Source organism: Coptis chinensis, chromosome 5, assembly GCF_015680905.1.
Source record: "Coptis chinensis isolate HL-2020 chromosome 5, ASM1568090v1, whole genome shotgun sequence".
NCBI lineage: Eukaryota > Viridiplantae > Streptophyta > Magnoliopsida > Ranunculales > Ranunculaceae > Coptis > Coptis chinensis.
The window spans coordinates 84,184,775-84,207,426 of NC_141460.1; the positions used below are offsets into that span (position 1 = coordinate 84,184,775).

A 22,652-nucleotide genomic window follows, 5' to 3' on the forward strand; every position below is an offset into this window, starting at 1 on the left:
TTCCTTATATAATAAAAAATAGATAGCCCCGATTATAGATTTTCCAAAGAAAAAAATTAGATGTCCATCATAAAAGATGTCCCACACAACTTCTTTTATATAATAAAAATAGATAAATATTTTCTCAAAAAAAAAAAATCATGTATGTCCATGACAAACTTGTCACGCCAACTACACATATTACATGAAAAAAAGATTACTCATGAATCATGTATTAACTCCTTTGAAATTCACCACATGAATAAGTGATACTGAACACTTTTATTGGAGGATCCACTGGGCTCAAATTTAAAATCAGGATGGGCTTAAAACTTGGGTCTTTGATCACGTAGAGACAGCGTAACATAAACAGAAAGAAACACATGCCACATGGCACTTCAGTAACATTCACACTTGATAAAAACGAAGAAGCTTGAAGTTTTTATGGGCATTGGTTAAAATCATTCAATGTGGAAAAAAGAGGTGAAGACAAAATTTTAGTGCAAGTTGGTTGTAAAAAAGACAAATTTTTTTTTTTATTTATAAAGCTGGCAAATATTGGAGGATTAAGAGCAAGATCTTTGTTATTAAAGCATGTAATATCATTCAACAAAGAAGAAGAAGAAGCTTGTAGACCCCCTTGGAGACGTAGATTATCTATGGCGGTCACAAAACGTGCCGTCTTTAGATTTTTTATTGTTTTTCTTATATTGGCTGCTGTTGGGATTGCTTGTCTCACTTTGCCCATTGAAAAGGTATTTTTTTTTTTAATTTTAATGAATGGGTGTTTTGAGATTTTTTATTTTTTGAGTAGTGGGTATTGTAAAGTTTTTATTTTTTTTACTTTTTATATGTTGTCAATGTGATTGTAGTTCTCAGATTGTTCACAATCACTAGCGAATTGTCAGAAGTAGAACCCAATAGCAAATTTTGATGGCATTGTTAGGACCTAAGGTTATTAGTTTGCGTAATGTATTAATTTTTCATGGAACTTTTTATGTAAACCGGCGCGTAGAGTATAGGTGAACGTAAGAGAGTTGTGTTATCCATCACATTTAATGTGGGAGGGAAAAATAGCTTCACCCTTTGTGAGACTTTAGGATCAAGTTGTGAAGGAGATTATTTGCCTTGTACTGTATGGTTGACTGCAAAATGGGGGCTAATAGTTGCATAGATGCCACATTAGTGGTTTCTCGCAAAACTTTCCGACCACTGAAGCCCATTGTTTGAAATAAGGACTAAACATTCTAATACTCATTCTCCGAACTGAAATTGAGGAGGTCAAGCTTTAGCTGGGAGGCTCTGGAGTCTACTTCCGCACTATTAGTGTTTCTTCCAGTGCCAAGATCCGTGGAGATAAATCTTACTACCTTTGATGAAAACTCTGACAGGGAATAAATTAGGGCACAGAACAATGAACAATCTTCTGGGCATCTTTGCAAACTTTAAACCCATTGCCCTCCGAAGAGTCCAAACTGTGTAGTTGACACCCTTTTTGAACTCAACCTAACTTTGTAGAGTGGTGACTTTACTAGTCTCAGTTCAACCATAACTAACTCTAGACTCAATAGTCTATAAAACTAAAGACTAACTGCAGACACAAAAGCCTCCTCTAGATGTTATTTGGGAAAAAAAAATCTGGTGCCAGTTTAACAGTGCAGCTCGATACATAGATAATTCTCTAAAAACCAATTCCACTTTAGCACTTTGTATATCATAACTTTACCAATTGAGTTATTCTTATTCTCTGAGTTAACTGTTAGGTTGCGGAAAGATTGAAAATAGAATTGCTGGAATTATTGGTAAAGGCACCTCTTTACATCAATTCTCACTTTCGAGAATCTTCAGAAACTTATTTGGCGCCTTTAAAGGTGCAAGAGCATCATTTACATGTCAAGGACTGAATCTCCTTTGCTCCCATTGTCCTATCTTGGAGAATATGATATCCCTCGTGGAATATTGGATATGAAATACATCAGTAACTATATCCAGTTTGTGTAGCTCTTGGCTGTTTTGTCTATTAAATCTGTGCGTCACTTTAAGACTTTTTTCCTCAAATAATAGATTCATCTTTTACTTAATCTTTTTTCCTTTTGCAGATTTTAAAGAATTTTTTGGTATGGATCGATCAGAACCTTGGGCGTTGGGGGCCACTTGTGTTGTAAGTCAATTGCAATCTTGCATACAAACTATAGTATCTCAGAATTGTTCTATTTTTGTACTTGGATTTAAAAATATAAATATAAGTACAATGGCATTGTAATTTGTATATTTGAGGTTTCTTTCTTTTTAAATAAATGACTGGAGGTCTTTTTTGTGGCTAAAGCAAGTTTTCATTGTCAATTAATGTGGGGTTGTAGCTTGACTTTAGCTGTAGTGTATATTGTATAGAACATTGTGAAGGACATGCATTTAGGATGGTTACAACCTTTAATTTTAGTTCTATAATTTTTTTTCAATATGTGCAGGGCTGTTGCATACATTCCTTTAACGGTTCTAGCTGTACCAGCTTCAGCACTCACTGTAAGAGCCCAGCACCCCCCCCCTACTCTGAAACTCGAAAGATATATATGTTTCTTTTATCCTTTTTCGTGATTTGTGATCCCCCTACCCCTTGTTCGTGAATACATGGTATTTCTGCATGTTTTTAGTCCGATAAATCTCTATTAGTTTGTGCCAATTTAGTCATGCTTTATGAAACCAATGATTGAAATTTCAATTTTGAGGTTTCCTTTTTCCTTCACATGAATCTTTCTCATAATTTTGGATGAAGCAAAGTTGGAACCACTAGTCACCAACACATATTCTTTGCCTTGTGACCTGTACTTTTCCTAAGAAATATATGGAATTGACAAAGTAGATTAAGCTACTTTCTAATGTAGTAGCTTGAGCAATATCAAAGGCACGGTTAAGGATTTCGGAAATTTCGATAGTCCCAAAAATGGGAATTCCGACTAAATTTTGAAATTTAAACTTTTATGACCACTGGTCATGTGCCTATACTGTGAGTGGTAGAGGTCAGTGGAATGTAGCTTTATTAAGTCTCACAAATGGTGCCTTCTCTTTGTATTCCAGCTTGGGGGTGGCTATCTCTTTGGTTTGCCTTTAGGCTTTCTTGCTGATTCAATTGGTGCTACTCTTGGTGCCACAGCTGCTTTCCTCCTTGGCAGAACAGTAAGTTTTGTAACTTGTGAATTGTCATCACGTCTATTGTATGTTTTATCTTTTAGGATCCTAGTTAAGTAGTTGGCTTTTCACTCCTTGACGACTCGATTTTTAAGGAAATATTGGTGAGTCGCTTAACATTTGGTATTATAGCCAATATCACATCCAGGGTTTGAACCTTGGGAGGGGCAGCCTAGAGGCTGGATTAAAATGCCTTGGTAAAAGAAAAAGGTGCCAAGTCATTGAATAATGAATATAGGTGGGTGTAGCCGCCAAAAAAATAGAGAAAGGGCTACCATCGGGTCAGTGTCGATAGTGTTGTCCGACGATGACATCAACTTTGGGAATGTGGCAGAATTTTTGGATCCTAGTTAAGTAATTGACTCTCCGCCCTTTGACAACATGGGTTTTCAACAAGTACTCATTAGTTGCTTAACATTAGCAGCTTATGACCTTATCTAAATTTTTTTTTGTTAGGTTAAAAAATGTGTGGGCAAGCCTGTTTTTAAAGAGATCAATAACTCAATTGTGTGTAGCGGGGTTCGAACCCCAGACCTTTGGTATCATCACCCAAAGGTTTTACCAACTAAGCTAGAAGGCACTTACTGACCTTATCTAATTATATGTCTTCCATTTCAAAAATACATTCAGATATACACACTGAGAACCTCTCTCTTTACCCGGGTCAAGAATCTTTCCCACTCGTCTCTGATTACTTGCACTTCAACATTTATAATTTCCTCTCAGTTTTACCTCTAGGGTTTCTTTCCACAATTCTTCATTATCTAGTAGGACTTTCAAAATTTTCTGATGTATATTCTCTTGATGCAGATTGGGAGGTCTTTTGTTATTTCCAAGTTGAAGGACTATCCTCAGTTTCAGGCAGTTGCTATTGCAACTCAGAGATCCGGCTTTAAGGTTTGGATGCACATTAAATGAACTCCATGATAAATGTAATTGTTATAAATATGTGTTCTTTGTACTTGATAACTGTATCTCAGAGTGTCTGTTGCATATAGACTTGTTATTTTCTGATGTAATTATAATGTGGTTTTTTCTAGTAGCATATAGTTTCATAATCCCATAAGATGAGTGGTTGGGGACATTATTAGCATGGAAACTAAATATAGTGAATTATACCCTGAAGTGAGTAAGTAGAGGTTGATTTGAAGTCTTTAGGTGAGCACAATATTACAATGCAGTGATTTTTGAGCCAATGAGTTCCTTCAAGAGCTTTGTGGTTTTTTTTTGAAGGACCACGCGGGTTGCAAACAGGGATACGAGTTGGCTGACTTGGTGCCTGTGAAAAGTCTAAAATGCTAATATGTGGGAAACATATTATAGCCTATTATACTATCTGCAGTTGATTCGTACTCTTCCTGTTTAAAACCATATAGTGTAGTAATATATGAAAATAATTTAAAACAAATAACGAATTGTTACTTCTATACCATTATTTTGTTATATCGACTTTCTGGTATGGGTGCAACCCTAGAAGCTAAATTGTCTTGTTACTCAGTTTCAATTGGAGTCCTCAGTCCTCACTTCCACCATCCCCTTTTTGCTTCTACATCATGTGGGGATAAGTAAACCTTATGTGCAATTGAAACTGCATTTTCCTAAAAACAAATGTGTGAACAGTTATGAGTCATTGAGAAGGAGGAAAGGGATATGGAGGATTTTCATTAATATTATTATATTAGTGAAAAAGGTGCACGATCTCACGAATTACTGCTTGAACGAATCAGATCATTTTTCAGTTCAGCAGGAAGCAGAATTACATGTAATATCGGCAATGTACTTATGTAAAATTGGAGGATGCTTTTTTAAGTGTATCTGTGACTGTGTTGACGCTTTGAAGTACTTACTCAGCCAGCTGAGCGGACTCAAATAATCTAAACCTTCTTTTTGCAAATGTTCATCTGCCTGTGCGAGATCTTGAGAAGTTACTTTGCAGCTACCATAGGAACTCAAACAGGCACAGAGACACAACAATGGGAAAGTGCAGCATAAGATACTCCAGTGGTTTAGTGCATAGTAACTGAACTAAATTCAGACTCTATTCAAATACTTAAAAACATCATGCATGCTTTATGTTTAATTTGTTATTAGTTATGAACTTATGTTCCTGTTACTCCTTACTTCCCTTTCATTAATTTTTTTTTTATGTGGCATGTTGAGTATATGTACTTCAGGACAAGATCACTAATTTTTTCTTTACTAACTACACAGATTGTCTTGCTTCTTCGACTTGTTCCTCTCCTTCCATTCAACATCATGAATTACCTCTTCTCGGTAACTCCTGTTGGTCTAGGGGAATATATGCTGGCTTCGTGGCTAGGAATGATGGTATGTCCTTTTAACATTCAGGATTTACTGTAAGTACAACTGCTAGAATGCTTATGCGCTATATCCAGTATTGTTGTCCGGGAAGAAATTTTTTTTCCTACTTGGGTTGTTCATTTCTTTTTATTTGTGGAATAGAAGGGAAAACTTCTCTTTCATGTCAATCTGGTTGTATCTATTTCTAAACTAATGATGGAAGTGTGCATTTCTATATTTTTTTCTTTTTCTTTTTCTTTTTATTGCCCAATGCAAAAGTTTAATGTGATTATGTGTAGAGATTCATTTTTATTTGCTGGGATTACTAAATTCGGAGAAATCTACTACATTAAACGTAAAATATGCTATGTTTTGGAAGCTATGAGGAATTGCTTCTCTATTTATATTATGTTAATAAGTAGCATGCTTCATAGTATTTCTTCTCTCTATACCTTTAGTCTGGACAAGTAAAAGATGCTGGAAGGTTTTCAAATACTTGGCCAGATTGGCCTATCTGTATTTGTAACACAAATATGTGAGAGTAGAGCCACTCCCTAGTTTAACCAAATAGTCTTTAAATACTATAAATGGACAAACTTTGGGGTATGCATGTACATGCTAAAGGTCCTGTTTGGGGTTGAAACTTCAACCAAATAAACTTTCTGTGTTTCTGCTTAATAGTGCAGTACTGCAGTATTATAACACTTAAAGGGGAATATGCAATTATATATGAACATATATTGAACTTTTAAGATTCATCTGGTCCATCAGATAATGTTGTAATTTTTTGATCTTGTTACAGCCAATAACTATCACACTGGTCTATGTTGGAACAACTTTCAAGGATCTTTCTGATGTGACACATGGATGGGGACAGATATCAACAACTCGATTGGTAAGCATTTTCTATAGTTCACTATTTGTGTCAGTCTTAGGTCTGGCTATCGCCTCATGATTTGTCGATATGTCAATAATCTGACTCACTGTTCCTACTGAACTGCAGGTGGTTATGGTGTTGGGTTTTGTGATTTCTGGTAAGGCGCAAACTAGTATGATAGTTTTTATCTTTATATTCACCATATTTAAGCGAAGTCTAGAAAGGCCAAGTTTTATATCTCTTGGTAAAGTAATTACTGCCAATCAATTTTGAAGAACTAGAGCAGCATTTGAGTTGATGTGACAAAATATGATATATGGTCTTTTTATTATGAGACATCAATAATTGAGAACGGAAAAATGGACAAATTACATAGTACATCTGTTTACAGCTTTTATGTTTGCTGAATAATGAACTCTGAAGATGGCTAATATATATGCGATTAATTTTCTTTACTTTGTGGACAGTGGTTTTGATGGTGTGTGTTACTAAAGTCGCAAAGTCATCTTTGGACAAAGCACTGGCTGAAAATGCAGAGCAGGGTGGGTTAGGTGATTTAGTTTCTCAGCAGTTACCCATAAAAACTGATTCGTCCTCAGATCTCCACCTGCCACTCATAATCAAGATAGATTCCTTCGATGGTCACGAAAAGTAATGCATGTTTTATGTAAATTCTTCACCTAGCATTTCCTCATTTACCACGAAAAGATGTAATTAGTTGAATCTCTAGTATATAGTGATTTTTTTCTTGTACACGTAGTCTTAGTGGAATATGGTTAATTTTATAGATTAAAAAAATGTACTTTGTGAAATTGTGATGTAAATATTTTTTCAGTTGGAACAGAGAATATAGTTTTTGGCATAGTATAAAATATCAGGATATGGGTATTTGGATATGTATCGTGGATATATTTCTTTCTTTAGGGATATTTGATATTGTTTTACATGTAAATATCGTAGATATATCTAAAATATCGATAAATATCATAGATATTGTGGATATTTTTTGATATATCATGATACATTATTTATATTTATTTGAAATATAATGGTAAATATTAAATAAAATTGTTATATACACAAAATATTACCAAATAACGCAAAATATCGTAAAATATCTTCAAATATTACAAATATTTTTAAAATATTGCTGATATTTGCAATCGTATATATTTCTGAACATATCGTGATATTTATATATATTTTTTTGAAATCTAGATAGATATCCTCAAATATCACGATATATTAGGATATTTTGTACTATGGTTTTTGGTACTATTTTGGAATCTAAGGTCTCATGGTTGCAAAATATCATGATAGGTTTGATTGTTGTCATTATTTAAAGTACGATTATGAAGTACTTTTTTTGTTGAGTGTTTCTACAGCAACACACACTTTGAACCGAATTTGTGAACACAATGACGTGGCAAGCAGAGAGACCTTGATTTGCAGTATTTTTTTGAGAAATACACACGCACCCCCTGCCTGATGAGTTGCTAAAGAATTTTGGTTTTTTGTTATATGCTAGGGAAGTTTGGCTAGAAAACCAGACTCAATTCTTTTGCGCTTTATGGGCAATTTTCATTTTCTTTTTTAAAGTGAAAAATACTAATTTTTTTAATTCTGAAATCGCATTATACTAGCTGAGTAAAACCCTTTCAATTGAATGTTGGCAACATTAGTTGAACCTAAGCGCGCGCCCCAGCTCTAATTTATTGAGGAGAAAAAAGGAGAAGGAATAAAACTTATTTTATCGTGATCTTCATAGTAAAGTTTACAACAGACAACAGTGAGGTGATCAAGTCGCATTTCTTTTTCCTTTTGCTAGCTTGCTGTGTTATGTGAAGGTGGAGATCTGAGTAAGAGAACATACAAAAAAAAACAACAAATTTAATCTGGGAGGAGGACTGCATCATTGTGTAGGCCTCCTGCATCTCCAACAATCATATGCACAAGTGCACAACTCAATCCTATAATACTCGAATCTAACATAATTATGTAAAGAAATTTCCCACTTTGATAACCAGGTAGCTCGTCCTTCATAAATTAAAGTTTCATCTTACTCTAAGTTGGATCCTTCTGTAGAATACATACAGGAGTGGAGTACAGTAAAAGCATTGAATATCAATGATAAAAGTTGAAGCAACATAATGAACTACCTCACCATAAAGCTTGAAAATATGGTGTTCTATTGGTTTCTTTACGCTTTTAAAGAAACAAAGGCTAGTGCTTCGCACTTTGATTTTTGTCTATCCCAGTATGTTAGGCAAACTGGTGCTATAAGGGCCCTCTCAACTTGGTGGAACACTACACTCCTCTATGTACATGGTGGAACACTAAGCTTTTGTTGCTTTCATACATGGTTCACAAGTGCTGATATATTACCCAACTAGCTGTGGTTTGCTAGCATCAGTTTAACAGTCATTTAGGCCACAGAAGAAAATGTCGGGCTCCAGCATTGTATGGATTCGAGGCTGTTTTAATGGATGTCGTGACTGTACGCAGAAATCACAACTAGGCACAAGAGTCTGGAACCTGACTGATAGAACAGTAGAATTGCAGATAAGGGTGGGATCAATATTGAAGAAGAGGCATACCTTAAAGCCAGGATCATCCAAGAAGCTAAAGTGCAAGAGCATTTACAGGACTTACATGCCAAACAAATACAGTGATGATGGTGGTGGGGTGAAGAACTTGCTATACTCCTATGATGACATGTATCACCCTTACGTTTGGATTCATGACTGCGTGGGTAACTCGTCACGGATGGTGAAGCAACAATATATTAGTCTTGATGATCTGAGGTACTTCTCTGAGATTAAAATCTTCAGAGACCATCAAAGGGGTTCCATTTCTGTTCTCAAGAAACAGAGAACAGAATTTTGTTGAGCGTATCTTGCGCCACTTTTAACAATATTTTCTCATATGATCAGTGTTAAAAATTTCGCCCCAGTGGATCAAGGGAAAAAATTCTGCAGTTCTTATGTAATTCGTGATGGAATTATTAATCAGCATTTCCCATCAAAATAGTTCAGTTATGTTATTTCCAAAAAGTTGCAGAAGATAATCATGTTGCAGCATTCTATAGAATTGTTTTAAAAGGCGTTTGAGGCGTTAGTAAGGCGCTTATGCAACGTACGCTTCAGTGTGTGAGGCGTTCCTGAAGCTTTGAGGCGTTCTTGAAGCGTACGGCCTCACATTGCAAAAAATATAGACCATCACTTTCGTTTTGACGATTTTGAGTTTTTAGTGTAAGTAGACATCAACATTAAATAGTATTAAACTAACCCATGTTAACTTTTCCCTCTTGTCTTGCAAAATAGAGTATAATTGTTCACTCTTAATGATATGAAAATCTGAGTAAATCTCAAGTTTATGAAGTAATTGTTGTATATAATGGTGTATCACAAAGTTTACTTCACTTTATTGATTTTTGTCTGTTCACTTTCGATTTGTGACTTAGAACTTTATACTTTTTATACTTGCATAATAGGAAATTTTTAGAATTAAGAAAATGTCATACGCTTGAGGCTTACGCATTTCGTCATGAGCTGGTCAAACGCCTCGCCCTCGGGCTTTCGCGTTTTAAAACATTATATTCTAGTCTTTAGCAATTTGGTATCTGATTTCAACATCATTGTGTACCGATGGATGTCGTCACAGCGGCTTTACAAGCTTGCACCTTCTGTTCAATGTTCCTACTAAATATAACAAGAGAAACAACAGAATAAGAAGGCTGAAGGTGTAATTCAGTCTGTAATAGCAGCAGGCATACTGCATACATAAGCAAGACCAAATAACATTGTCTGGAACATAAGCGTCTAATTAGAGTGTGTTTTGTTATTCTTAAATTCAAGAAATTCCCTGTACGTATTAAACCGGAAAGAAAGAATTCTTTTTGAAGCTATTCAGTGGCCCGGATTTTCTAAACATATGTGCTCCAAATTTTGACAAAAAGTCTGAGATACTCAAGAAATGGATTCCCATCTCGCATAAAAGGACCCCAGAAAAGCAGAAGGCAGAGTTGTCCTTAGAGATTCTTGGAAAGCTCCTCTGCTAATGACGTCGGCATCACATACAGTCCCTTGGTCTCCAACAGCTGGATCACTGCTGACATGTTCACTTCCATCAATCTTCCAACTATCTCTTCTAGAGGTTCATTCAGCATATGCTGATGAACAAGATAGTGGCCAAATCCCTGCAAAACCAAAGACATTTAGAAGTGCCATCTCATAAAATTTACATTATGGACGTAGTATGACAACTTTAGCATTCTTATATACTTTTGAGGTAAAATTCTGTTCAGAAGTTTCACATAATCACATGAATGATAGAGTCCATATCGAGAGGAAGAAGATAATATCTAGGTAAGAACATTGCTATTTACACATGCTTATTAGTGAAGACACCAGCACAAGAAATTTATGCTTTATGTTATATAACCGAAAATGATATAAAATCTGCTTTAACATTCTATATTTAAGGGGCTGGAGCAAGGGTACAGAACAGTGCTACACTAGTAAGAAGCTCATTCATCGGGGGAAAATAGATATAAAGTATAAAAAACACAAGCCCAGAAACCCTTCAATGTGATTGTCATTGTAAAGAGCTATGAAACAAATGGTCAGAATCTCACAGAAGAGATCTAGTTTAGTGTTTACCGCATAGGCCTGTGCTAACAGGACATGAAGATATCACAGGATTAATATCTGAAACAGTGCTAAAACCATCTTTCTAAGAAAATATGTCGCATCAGTAATACCTCGAGATGAACAAAGGGATCATAGGTTGCTTCTCCACCCAATTTGCTTTCACTCAAGGCCTGCATTGTTGAGCTGAGTGAATAACTTTTCATGCTGTAATTCTTCTTTTAAGTTTTAACAGTCCATGAAATATCAGCTTCAACACCAGAAGATGAAGACTCTATGAAAAAGATGCATGTGGCAACAAGGTCCTTGCAGCATTTCCAGTTGCTAATTAATTATTCGAACAGAGGAGTTCTGGATGAACTAGAATGAGGAGCCAGCACCTCATACTGACCAGAAGATGCTACCATCATTCTACCAGAAATTTGGTGTTTTTTTATTTTTATTTTGTTCTTCTTTAAAAGGAGGGCAGAGAGGGATTACAACATGTGCAAGGGTATTTATATTAACAATTATTGAAGAGACCGTAAATGGTATAACACTATAGCATTCCAAATAACAATGCCTGAATTGGTAATCCTGCCTCTGTTATAGCAGTTTATAATAGTGTTTTATGAACAATCCTAGAGCTTTTAACATGCATGAACTCTTATATAAATCCTGAATATGTATAAAATAAAATAATAATAACAATCTGGTCAAGAAAATGATAGATCAAAATATACATCTTACAGGCTACACTGATATTCTCAGCTCCATGGAATTTAGGAAGTACCAAAAGCAGCTTGTTAATGCTGTAAAAATACAGAAATACTGAACTTCACATGTGTCACCCATGCATGCTAGGCAAGAGAGACCTGTATAACAAAATGAAAGGTAAAATCCAACCTTAACTTGAAGCTGCAAATACTTGATGTAGTCAATGATATCATCCAATGCAGCATCTTTATTGCCCTACAGGACCAAAGGAATCTTATAAGGTAGATGTCCATTTAAAAGACATGTAAAATCTTACAATATCTATGCGCCCAGTAAATCAGTTATGTTTACTTTGCCAGTTTTAAAATTTTGGTAACTGTATAGCTTTCTGCATGCATCACAAACTGGACTGTGACTTCTATTTCAGATTGCACATCAGTACATCACATCCTTATTTCGGCAATTCTTCTTCAGCAGAGCACTAACCTTCTAGAAAACTTCAAATCCAGGAGGAGTAAAAGATTCGAGATTTATCTAGAGATATCATAAACAGAGTCTTGAGTCATAACAGAGCTTATGAATTACGTATACACTATTTACCGACTATCCTCTGGGAGCAAAATAAGAAAAAGTTAAAAAGAAGAAATACTTCATGACCCTCTCTACACACACACACACACAGAGACCGAAGAAGCTCGTTACATTTGCATTGCTCCACCTAACATCTATACCCAAACACAAAATACATAGATTTTCTTGGATATGTAGACAATTAGACATGATAGACCCTTTTACCTTGAGTTCCTTGGACAAGCCTTGCAGATTGTGCAGAATAAGTACCATGCTGTCCTAATACTAGGGAAGTTGTGTTTAGCTTGTAGTCTGTCGTGTTATAAATTCACAACTACTAATTATTTATATCAAACTTTCTATTTTACTGTTTCTTTTCCAACAACCCAGAAGAATAAACATAGTCATAAGGGTTGGATGGTACTGTGCTCTCTTTTACTGGTTTGTTGTGCAGGACTGGCTTGGTAAGAAAACAGATTAACATAAGAGCTACTTTGTAATGCTATTTAGTTATTACACTTCTAGTGGCAATGAACAATAGATATAAGTGGAAAGCTATGAATGTCACCTTGCCAGAATTTGGAAGAAGTTTCTCCAGCGCTTTGAGATTTTCAGTAATTCTAGCTTTTCGGACCTGAAATGAGAGCAAACTAATTAGGAAAACTACATGCATGCACAAGTTCCATGCATGAAGAAAAATCCTACAAAGACAGTTAAACAATCCTATCAGCAAAAGTTTTTTTTTCTTTGCTACAAAACAATTGGTGCTCTGTGGAGTTGTGGAGAGAAATGTGTGGGATTTGAATTAAAATCTAGTGCCAAAAAATTGAAAAAACAAGAAGAGGGAATAAAACAAAGGCCTATAAGTATGAAGCTTCTCAGTCAATCATTAGCCATATCCAGACTAGAATGCATTTGTATAGGGCCTGGGAAAACTGTTTTGCTTACACGATCTGCTGCTAAACGTCTGGTAGAAGCTCTCTTTTTGGATGGGGATCCGGAAACAGCAACTGTTACTTTTGGGGCTTGAAAACCATTACACCCCTCTTGAATTAATTCTGCTGTTGGTAAAGTGTGGTTCTGTTCCATCATATCAAGTGAAAATGTCAACATTTAAACCTTTTTGTTACAGGGTAAGCCAATCTGGAGGTCTTTACAATGAATATTATGAGGGGAGAAATGGGAGTATATCATAAAGTAAAAGAGAAAAAGTAAAGAGCAATACTAGACCAGTAAACCAGTTTTGTGTACTCAGGAACTGGTTCTCCGGCCCTACCTCGCCATATGGGACCAATTCTCTTCCCTACAGCAAAAACAAGCCTTCAAAACATTAAACTGGCACCATCATAATCATAACCATAAATGGTAATAGTACAAAATACTATAGCAATGTCACTGTTGGAACCACATGATATTCTCTCCCTGCTAACTGTTCATGTTGATCAGAAAAACAAGTATTTGGGAAAATTACCAAAGCTTTGTGATTGTTGTTGTTGACCAAGTGCGTGGATGAATCTGTTTTGGTAGCATCCTTATCACGAGCAACATCGATAGGACCACAATCAGATGTCCTCCCTGAATTGTTATATATTTTCTCTTCTCCAAATTGAAAGACCCCCTTTACTGCCTGAATGCTGTTAACTAGTAAAACTACCCCTTTAGGCACTTCTTTAGAAGGACCAGCATGCATTACTGTTGAACTTGTTGCAGCAAATCCAACTTGGTTGCGAGATGTCTGCCTATAATTAGGGGGAAGAGGTAGTGCCATAGCATAGTCATCTTTTCTGTGCATTTTACCTTTTACTTCACCCAATGATGTTGCTTTCACAGGGATCTCCTCAATGCTTTTTCCTTTTATGTCACCACCATAACTTATACTTGAACTAGTTTTAGCGAAAGCACTCAGACGCATTGTTGAACAAGCAAGAGTTCAGCTCTGGTGTCACTGGAACAAAAATCAATGCAACTTCAGAGGTGTAATACACTACCAATCAGAACTTTAAACCAACCAATATCAATTAACTTAAAAACCGTAACAACTTTATGTTGAAGCGGGTTGAGAACCCTTAAACAAAACAATAATTACCTCCTATCTCTTATGTAAAGGCAAATTTGTTGTGGATTAACTGGCAGTAGCCAGTAAAAATAGATATCTATCATGTATCTCCTTGAAAAAGGGTTAAACATCCTGCTCCACTGTATGGGGTAATGTCTTCTAAAACCATTTTTCGAACCAATAATAATTTACTAAAATCACCTAACCCCAAAGATAAAAAAAAAACTAAAACCGCGATAATAGAGTGATGGCTGTGTTGTACCCAACACTAAATTTCAGGAAATTCTATAACTCGAAAATGCACCTAAGACTAATTCAACACAAGACTTGGGCTTTAAATCCTCTTTCGCAACGGAAAAGAGGTTATTTCAAAAAATAAGACTAAAATCAGCACAATACTGTATTTCTATGTTTTTGTAGCAAATATGAATACTCTAATCAAACATCATTCATTTTCGACCGCAACAGACTCGCAAACTCTGACCTTGAAATGACCATAGAACCTCAGAATAAATTACCCTTTACAAATCACTATATTTTTATATCCAAAATGAGTACTAGTTCTTTAGACTCATACAAGTATACAAGATTAAATAAGCCCACCTCATATCACTCATTATAATTTATATGCATACACACAAACAAAACAAACAGTAGTTAGTTCTATATGCAAACTTTGTACCCTGACAAAACATGAATAAAAGTAATAAAGTATCACCATTCATTAACATAAACATAAACAACACACATTCAGAGTCTAAAACACTATGTTATTTGAGCTCAAGAATGAAAACAGAGAAATACTCATAGCTGAAAAGAGAGAAGTTGTTACCAGTTTGAAGGAGAAGATTTCAGGGTTTGAAGGAGAAATGAGGAGGCAGCTTCTTTTGTTTGTTTTTATTCCTTGTGTGCTGCTGCTGCTGCAGAGTGCAGTGGAGTGTAGTTGGTTCGTACATATATTAATGCATGATCATGCACGATGTGAAATTACTTAATCTACCCCCTTTTCATTGGAAATTAATTATTATATCTTTTTTAGGCATAGGCGACGTGTGTAGGATTTTTCAACTTTCTCACCCTATAAATTGGAGAGAAAGGATCATTTGTAACTATCCTAGATCATTAGATTGTTTGAGTGAAGGAACTATGGGAATAAAACCGATCAGAAATCACTTCTCCATAATTAATCACAATTTAGATCAGTTTATTATTAAATCTGGAGAAGTGATTTCTGATTAATTCTCGAGAATTGGATGACCAATAATTCTTTAGATTGTACCTCGGCAAAATGTTATTTGCAGAGGTAGATAAAGAGCTTCATCTCATGTTTTAGGGAACAAAGTAAACCTGTTTTCTCAAATAATGAAGACTTGATTCTTGCTCGATTATTTTCTTTTCTAAATATTCTATTTTTAGGATTTTGGTAAAAAAAACTAGGTCTTATAATTCAATTATTGTAGGGGATGGTTATATGAATTCCATTTTATAGGGACTCCAAAGTTACTCCAATATTACTCTAGCTTACTATATTCAATAAGGTATAAGTTTTCGATTTGAAGAATCATTTCTTGTGACAATGTTTAAAATACTTATGAAATCATATACACATAAAAAAATAACCTGGTCTAAAATTTAAAAATACCCCAACGATTATCAATTTGTTTACGTGTTTTAGTAATATATGTCTCTAGAAACCCTTTCCTTTCCCTTTATGTTTTTAGTGCCACCCATACTAATGTCCTAATAAGCCACTTGGAGCATTCCCAGTGCAAACAACAACTTGTTACCTCCATTTCCAATGCAAGCAACTCTTCCCATTCCCAAATGCAAACAACAAATTTTTCCTTCACTCCATTTCCAATGCAAGCAACTCTTCCCATTCCCAAATGCAAACAACAAATTTTTCCTTCACTCCATTTCCAATGCAAGCAACTCTTCCCATTCCCAAATGCAAACAACAAATTTTTCCTTCACATAGGACTATTTCCCCTTAGGGCATCTCCAATGGAGAGAAACTACTAATTTACACTCCTATTTTGAAAAAACTCTTCAATGGAGGGGTAAACCGTATACAATAGCTATTGTTAAAAATATGGAAATTCCCTTCAAAATTTGGATTTTGAAATGTTTTTCAACAGCGCGGGAAGTTAAAATATTTCATTTGGCGACGGGCCATGACCAAAATGCTAAAAAAAAAAAAAATTTTTGAAATATATATATATAAGTATATATATATATATATTTTACTTTTGCAAACTTGCATATATTATATATTTTCATACCACCATTGGAAGAGCCATATATCTTTATTATAAGAGTGTAAAATCCTAGTGGCTTTTACATGGACTATGTGGAGGTGGAAACATCATTGTGCCCTTACTAAAAAACTAAAAATGTTTTATTTGGATGAAATGTTTTATTCCATCTGAATATACAAAATGAAAATATATATATATATATATATATACACACGCCATACGGAATGAAAAACACACACACACACACACAAAACGGAATAAAATGTTATGTCCGAAGTCCACACCTTAGCAGCTATCTCCGTAGCAAGTGCTACCCTTATTGTTACTTAGTGAAAAACTATCCTCTTTGTTACCCTTGTATTATACTATTGTTTTTGGTTCATAAAATGATAAGTTGTTATTTCCCATCAAAGTGATTTGGCATTGCATTTTCCCTCCTAGTAGCTATTGGGCTATTTGCTAACATAAGTTTTTCTGTATGGGTCCAGCATTTGACGGCCCAACTGGTGTTTTAGATTCTCATTCTCTCTAAAATAAGAAGATCCACTAACCCGAAATCCACAAGAATATTATACCTCTATTAATCCTCTACATCCAGGCGTTTAATTCTTACGTTACCCTCATTCCTTACCAAACACCACGTGTCTCAACAGCTACATTACACTGTTCGTGTCACCATAATAACACGTGTTAACCAAAAGAAAAGGAAGTTTAACCGGTTTGCAGGTGCACTAGATCTTAGCTACTACTGTTTCATTTATTCTTCTTCATCTCAGAAGTCAGAACAAGAAAAAAAAAAAAAAAAAAAAAAATCAATCATGACGACATCAGACGTTTTGAAGAGAGGACTAGAAGAAGATGTGCTCTCTTCTTCTATATTCGATTGCCCAAGTGGTAATTTTTCATAAAGTATTGTTTTTTAACATTTTTAATGGATTTTTGAGAGATGGGCATGTTTTGATATTGTGAAATTGTATGGATTGGTGGTTTTGGTAAAATTTTGCAGGAGAGAAAGTAAAGTCTCGTGGTGTGTTGATTGAGAAGAAAATTGACTTCCTTGAGAACTTAGCTGGAAAGGTAAAACATTCGTAGATGTAGGACTTGTTAGTCATATTTGGTATGTGACATATGGTAATCACTGAACTTGCTAAATTAGAAACATAAAGAAGAAGAAGAAGAATTAAGAATTTTTGTTCTAGGACATATGCAAGTACTCGAGTGTGAATTTCGTAATTTAGTAATGTGCAATATGCCAATACTAACTGGAAGAAATTATGAAGTTCCAGTTGTTTTCGAAACTTTAATCTAACTAGAAATGACTTTGTCAGCCACCATTAGGTTTTTTTTTATCAGAGGTCCTGAGTTCTTGATGTATTAACATAATGACTTGAGTATATAGACTTTTGATATTTGTTGACAGTGAATGGTAAGTGGAAAATATGTGATATGATTTGTAAGTTACCGTTTTGATATGATAGCACCGGAATATTACTAATGCCTCTCATCAGATATGGAAATTCTCTGGTGAATTGCCGAGATTAAACATGTTAGTTCAGTTATGATTTTCTACAATGTGAGTTATGTGTTATAATTAATGTAATCCATTACTATGTGTATTATTGTGTTTACTTGGCATTTATTAGTCATGTTTATATTAAAGATTTTGGCGCCATGACAAACAGTACCGGAACCTTGGGCTCGCTCTCCGAACTTTATTTATTCTGACTTTCTCTGAACCCTGCCAAAGTTGTCTGCATGTTAATCTGATGGTCCACAAATTTTCTATTTTGTGACACTCTTTAGATAAGGCTAGATATATTTCTGCCATTAGTTTATTGCATAGTTTCACTCTTGAGCACATGCAGACATTCATATCTATTCGTTTTTCACAAGAAGCTAAGAGTAGGAGTAGTTTGACAAACGCAATACAAGCCATGCCACTGTTATACAGTCGAGTCCCAGCTGAATGTAACTTGAAATCTCGCATAAGCAATTACCAAATCCTAATAAGATGGTGTTAAAGAAAACAGGATAAAGGTGAGTATGACAAACCAAAACCCCAATCAGAACTGAATAAGGAAACAAAAAATAAACAAAATAAAATAAAATAAACAAAAAGAAAGTCCAGGCAAATTTAAGTTCCTCTGGAGTAGTATATATTGTGATGTAGAATCCCCATTATATGTTGGAACATGTGCGACAATTTTATATTTTAACAACTGCTGGTCCGTATTGTAATCTTGACATATTTGAATAGAGGAAAGCTGTTAGATATAATTATTTTTTCTGTTAACCAACGTACTCATTACAGGTTAGCAATCGACGTTCTCGTAGATGGTTGAATGATCGACTATTGATTGAACTTGTCCCTCGTTTGGATGCAGAGGAGATCAGAGGGCTCTTCGCTCCACCTCCATGGGGTAATGACTTGCCCCAAAAAATTAGAGTTGTAATTTTTTTTGAAATGCATATGATGCAGCATTTTGCTAATAGCTTATGTCTGTAACACCTTTTTTATCTAGAGGTTGAAAATTTTGAAAAAGAGTTACCTTTCAGTTTGTGATGTTGCATTGTCGAGTGATTAATCTTTATTTATACATATAATATCTTATTGGTACTGACATTATTTATTTTAAGGTTGGAAGTTTGGGAAAGAAAAATATACCGTTTAACTTGTGATACTGTACTTTTGTGTATTATGAATCATAATTACGCTTTTCACTTTTTCAGCCGAGTGTGTTCATGCGTTTGAATATCTTTCCTTATGCTGAATACTTTCCTCCCTTATAATGATTTCTCTTTAATTGAGTGATTCAACACATTTCATCCTTGCAGGTGATAGTGTACCTTTGTCACCATTTTGCATGACAAATGTGGGAGAGTGGGACTCTTTTAGGAATATTGACATGGATGAAGAGGTTTGTGTCTTTTGGCTTTACAGAAGCATGTTTCAGTGCTGCATTTTCATTGAGGCAAGCAGAGATGAATAAATAGAATCGTGTCCAAAGTTTACTCGATTGTGCAGAAGTGCAGAACCAGCTTAATTTGTTGTAGGTTTTACCTTATTGAACCGAAATAACTACTAAATAATTGTGCACTTCAAAACATTGCTCATTTCTGAGTGTAATTACGAAGGAATTATTCCAAACTTTAGTTTGTCAATATAGTTTAATGGGTTGAAGCACTGCACGCCTCACGTTGTTAAGGTTATTAACTTATCTATGGTTCCTTTGTTTTCTATATGGTGGCAGACTAGTATGATTGAAGCCCTCAAAGGATCATCTGCAAAGAAAAAGTGCCATGTTGACTCTGAAAAGATGGCTGCTCTCAATGCATGGTATCGAGTAGATTGTCGAACAAGAGAGGCACTTCGACGTAGTTTTCTTTCCGAACTTATTGAAGGCTATGAGGCATGTGAAATCTGAAAAACTGGTTTTTTATTGTGTTTTGCCTGTGTCTTCCTTTCATAATTGTTCTGTGCCTCTGTGGGTTTTAGTAATACATTTCTTTTTGCCTAGTTGGTGTAAAAAACTAACCGAATAGGAACCTATTGCTTTCAAGAATAAACATTTTTCTCACCTGTTGCTCCCAAGAGGTTACCCATCTTGGCATTGATCCTTCCTGGGCATGTTTAACTTTAGAGTTCTTATAATATCTGGTGCCAAGTGGTTTCAGAAGACCTCGACATTAGTATGTGGTAGCCTGATATCTAGGTTCTAGAACCGTATATTTAACACATTGTACCCTGCTGATTAGATTGTGCCACGTAACTATGTAAGGGTCTTTTTTTTTTCTATGCATCTCCTACTTATGCCTTGCATAACTATATTTGTTATAATTCTGTCGGTCAATAAATCAGGCCTTAACGGAAATAAATTTATATTTTCGTAGGAATGTCTACGGACATTCGTCAAGGGGACTGGAGAAGGAGACATGCTCGTAGTACATGTTCAAGATCCTTTTCGCAGACTGTTGCTCCATGGCGTCTGTGAGGTGAGTTTTCATTGTATACATTTCCGAGATTACTTTAATTTGCAAAATATATAGCGTGAATCATGTTGACAGCCTCAAGCTGTTATTTTTAACTCGAACTTTATGATCTTATTAGAGAGAGGTAAGGCCATGTCCTTGGTCTTCAGACAATTTTGAAACCAATTTTTCAGTTATATGCCGGTATAGTTGACTAAATGGAGAAATGAGTTGCTGTAAAGGGATTGATTAGACCGAAACTCAGATGTTGCTCCTTTGCTAAGCTTGCAACACTTTTAAATATCCGAGCCCAATCATGTGCTTGACTGATTTATCACATTATACGTTGTCCAAGATATTATTAGGTCATATGTTTAGTTTCTGTTTGGGTACTGTGGTACTTTTTTATAAAAGTATATACAAGGCTGGATTCCACAGTTACAGCCCAATTGACTTCAAGTGCCTTTAGATGGTCAGACATATGTCAACCATCATTATGGATACCAACACAGAGTCAATGTGTCATTCATTAGTTTATGGTTAATATAAGTGGTTTGGCTTTATTTATCGCGGCTTTCCCTTGGTATGAACTATGAAACAGCTAACGTCGTTCTTGTCATTTTCGTAACAGTTCTATGACTTGGTCTCCGTAACTGTTACAAAATCGAAGGATGGAAAAATGTCAAAGATGACGAGGATAAAGAAGAAGAAATCCGGTTCTATGGAGGTCCCAAACATTAGTTTGTCCTATTTCTTAAAGATGTTGAAGGAAGGACTCTGGTGATTAAATTACCAGAAATTTCTGACTTTGTTGTAAACTCATGCACAGGAAGTTATTTTATTTGCCTGAAATGTAAGTTTTAATTTATTCAGTTACTTCATCAAGAGTTCAAGACAAGTTCACAACTATAAAACAAAGAACGTTGATGAAGAATCAAGAATGTAATTGCTTTAGGCCAGGCCACTTTCTGGTGAAAAATCTTCTACTATCTGTCTGTTGCCCTAAATAGCTTCTCAATGATATTACTTCATTACTTTATGGAACTCTACAGTGTTTTGGACAATGTCATCGATGCATTCCGTACTTTCTTTGGATATGGGCTCATCTCAAGGTTCCAATCACTGATTTGAGTATGAAGTCTGCAAGAGAAGAATCTAGGAAAAAGTTACTGAGCATCAAGCTATGTTCAGGTTCGGTTCAAATTGTAAATTTGTAACACGAGTTGGGCTTCAGCAAAATACCGCGATAAATATCACAATTTCAACAAAAGATACATAAATATAGGGTGATCTTAGACACCCATAAAACCACTCCCATACCCTATAACTAACTAAAGTTTTTGTCATACTCCAATAACTATTTCAATCCAATAATATCTCTCAAATTCATTTGAGGTATTTCCAATAAGAGCAAAAAAAAAAAAAAAAAAATACAGCAACAACAATACCTGGCCTTATAATATTGCACTTCATAATTCAAAATAATTAGTTGTTGATTTGTAATCATGTTTATTGGTGAGAGAAATATTGTTAGAGAGCGAGGTAAATTATTAGAGAATAATTCAAGAACATTTTTTATTTTTTTAAATAATAAAAAAAAATTAGGAACCTAAATATGTCTTAAATAATTTTATTTATTTATTTTAAAATTAGAATAGAGAGTGTTTTTATTGGTGTGTCCAAGATCACCCAAAATATAATTATAAGTTTAGAGATACATGTTCAATTTAAGCTTAATCGGCAACAAATCGCCCAAAGGGCTTATAGCGATTAATCAGAATTAATCAGCAATTAATTAAATTTAAATTTATTTTATTTACCATAATATTTGTTTATGACTTAATTTCTCCCTTTTTTTATAAAAAATAAAACCCAAAGAGATGGGTCTGAATCACATTATTGGCAAGTCCCATATTAATTATTCAAGAAATTGGGCTAGAGAGTCTCATTTTAAAAAAAAAAAAACAACTCTAAAGCCCTATCCATAAATTTTTTGGGTTTTAATACCCCTACATTGTTTTTATTCGCCATAAGTGTTTTTTTATAGAAAATCTTTAGAATCTAAGCTTTTGACTCGAGACCAAAGGTGCCACACCTATTTTTAATATAAA

At 34.9% G+C, this 22,652-nt stretch overlaps 4 protein-coding genes across 10 annotated transcripts; 3 read left to right on the forward strand and 1 right to left on the reverse strand.

Annotated features, from left to right (window-relative positions):
- Positions 1 to 328: 328 nt before the first annotated feature.
- LOC147499474 (uncharacterized) lies at positions 329 to 7,234 on the forward strand. Its single transcript, XM_086561242.1, has 9 exons — positions 329 to 734; positions 2,079 to 2,140; positions 2,448 to 2,502; positions 3,055 to 3,153; positions 3,976 to 4,062; positions 5,377 to 5,493; positions 6,269 to 6,361; positions 6,470 to 6,500; positions 6,811 to 7,234. Exons 1-9 carry the CDS (start codon positions 639 to 641, stop codon positions 6,996 to 6,998), a joined length of 828 nt encoding a protein of 275 aa, XP_086417368.1. The 5' UTR covers positions 329 to 638; the 3' UTR covers positions 6,999 to 7,234.
- A 1,551-nt stretch (positions 7,235 to 8,785) lies between these two features.
- LOC147499475 (uncharacterized) lies at positions 8,786 to 9,232 on the forward strand. Its single transcript, XM_086563484.1, has one exon. The coding sequence runs from the start codon at positions 8,786 to 8,788 to the stop codon at positions 9,230 to 9,232; it is 447 nt and encodes a 148-aa protein (XP_086419610.1).
- Positions 9,233 to 10,071: 839 nt separating this feature from the next.
- Positions 10,072 to 15,302, reverse strand: LOC147499476 (uncharacterized). 6 transcript variants are annotated; one of them, XR_015195885.1, is made up of 9 exons: positions 15,147 to 15,301; positions 13,730 to 14,203; positions 13,484 to 13,561; positions 13,207 to 13,338; positions 12,827 to 12,892; positions 11,878 to 11,943; positions 11,722 to 11,783; positions 11,106 to 11,165; positions 10,479 to 10,541 (listed from the first exon to the last, which is right to left on the reverse strand). XR_015195885.1 is itself a non-coding variant. In XM_086561244.1 (8 exons), exons 2-8 carry the CDS (start codon positions 14,168 to 14,170, stop codon positions 10,374 to 10,376), a joined length of 1,011 nt encoding a protein of 336 aa, XP_086417370.1. In that variant the 5' UTR covers positions 14,171 to 14,203; positions 15,147 to 15,302; the 3' UTR covers positions 10,072 to 10,373. The 6 variants fall into 6 exon arrangements, 5 of the variants coding, with proteins under 5 accessions (XP_086417370.1, XP_086417372.1, XP_086417371.1 ...); XM_086561244.1 differs by lacking the exon at positions 11,722 to 11,783 and having other exon boundaries at positions 10,072 to 10,541; positions 15,147 to 15,302; XM_086561246.1 differs by lacking the exon at positions 11,722 to 11,783 and having other exon boundaries at positions 10,072 to 10,541; positions 13,535 to 13,561.
- A 1,865-nt stretch (positions 15,303 to 17,167) lies between these two features.
- Positions 17,168 to 21,585, forward strand: LOC147499477 (R3H domain protein). 2 transcript variants are annotated; one of them, XM_086561250.1, is made up of 7 exons: positions 17,168 to 17,466; positions 17,579 to 17,649; positions 18,884 to 18,992; positions 19,408 to 19,490; positions 19,824 to 19,982; positions 20,464 to 20,565; positions 21,173 to 21,585. In XM_086561250.1, exons 1-7 carry the CDS (start codon positions 17,391 to 17,393, stop codon positions 21,323 to 21,325), a joined length of 753 nt encoding a protein of 250 aa, XP_086417376.1. In that variant the 5' UTR covers positions 17,168 to 17,390; the 3' UTR covers positions 21,326 to 21,585. The 2 variants fall into 2 exon arrangements, with proteins under 2 accessions (XP_086417376.1, XP_086417375.1); XM_086561249.1 differs by having other exon boundaries at positions 17,283 to 17,466; positions 19,408 to 19,544.
- Positions 21,586 to 22,652: the final 1,067 nt, after the last annotated feature.

Excerpts from the sequence above, each read along its gene's own strand:
- LOC147499474 (XM_086561242.1), top strand. The coding sequence starts at position 639 with ATGGCGGTCACAAAACGTGCCGTCTTTAGATTTTTTATTGTTTTTCTT. Across the intron at positions 2,141-2,447 it reads CGTTGGGGGCCACTTGTGTT|GGCTGTTGCATACATTCCTT; the intron begins GTAAGTCAATTG and ends CAATATGTGCAG. Across the intron at positions 4,063-5,376 it reads CTCAGAGATCCGGCTTTAAG|ATTGTCTTGCTTCTTCGACT; the intron begins GTTTGGATGCAC and ends CTAACTACACAG.
- LOC147499477 (XM_086561249.1), top strand. The coding sequence starts at position 17,391 with ATGACGACATCAGACGTTTTGAAGAGAGGACTAGAAGAAGATGTGCTC. Across the intron at positions 17,650-18,883 it reads TTGAGAACTTAGCTGGAAAG|GTTAGCAATCGACGTTCTCG; the intron begins GTAAAACATTCG and ends TACTCATTACAG. Across the intron at positions 20,566-21,172 it reads TGCTCCATGGCGTCTGTGAG|TTCTATGACTTGGTCTCCGT; the intron begins GTGAGTTTTCAT and ends TTTTCGTAACAG.
- LOC147499475 (XM_086563484.1), top strand. The coding sequence starts at position 8,786 with ATGTCGGGCTCCAGCATTGTATGGATTCGAGGCTGTTTTAATGGATGT.
- LOC147499476 (XM_086561244.1), bottom strand. The coding sequence starts at position 14,170 with ATGCGTCTGAGTGCTTTCGCTAAAACTAGTTCAAGTATAAGTTATGGT. Across the intron at positions 11,944-12,826 it reads TTCTTCCAAATTCTGGCAAG|GGCAATAAAGATGCTGCATT; the intron begins GTGACATTCATA and ends TTGGTCCTGTAG. Across the intron at positions 11,166-11,877 it reads ATTTGCAGCTTCAAGTTAAG|GCCTTGAGTGAAAGCAAATT; the intron begins GTTGGATTTTAC and ends TCAACAATGCAG.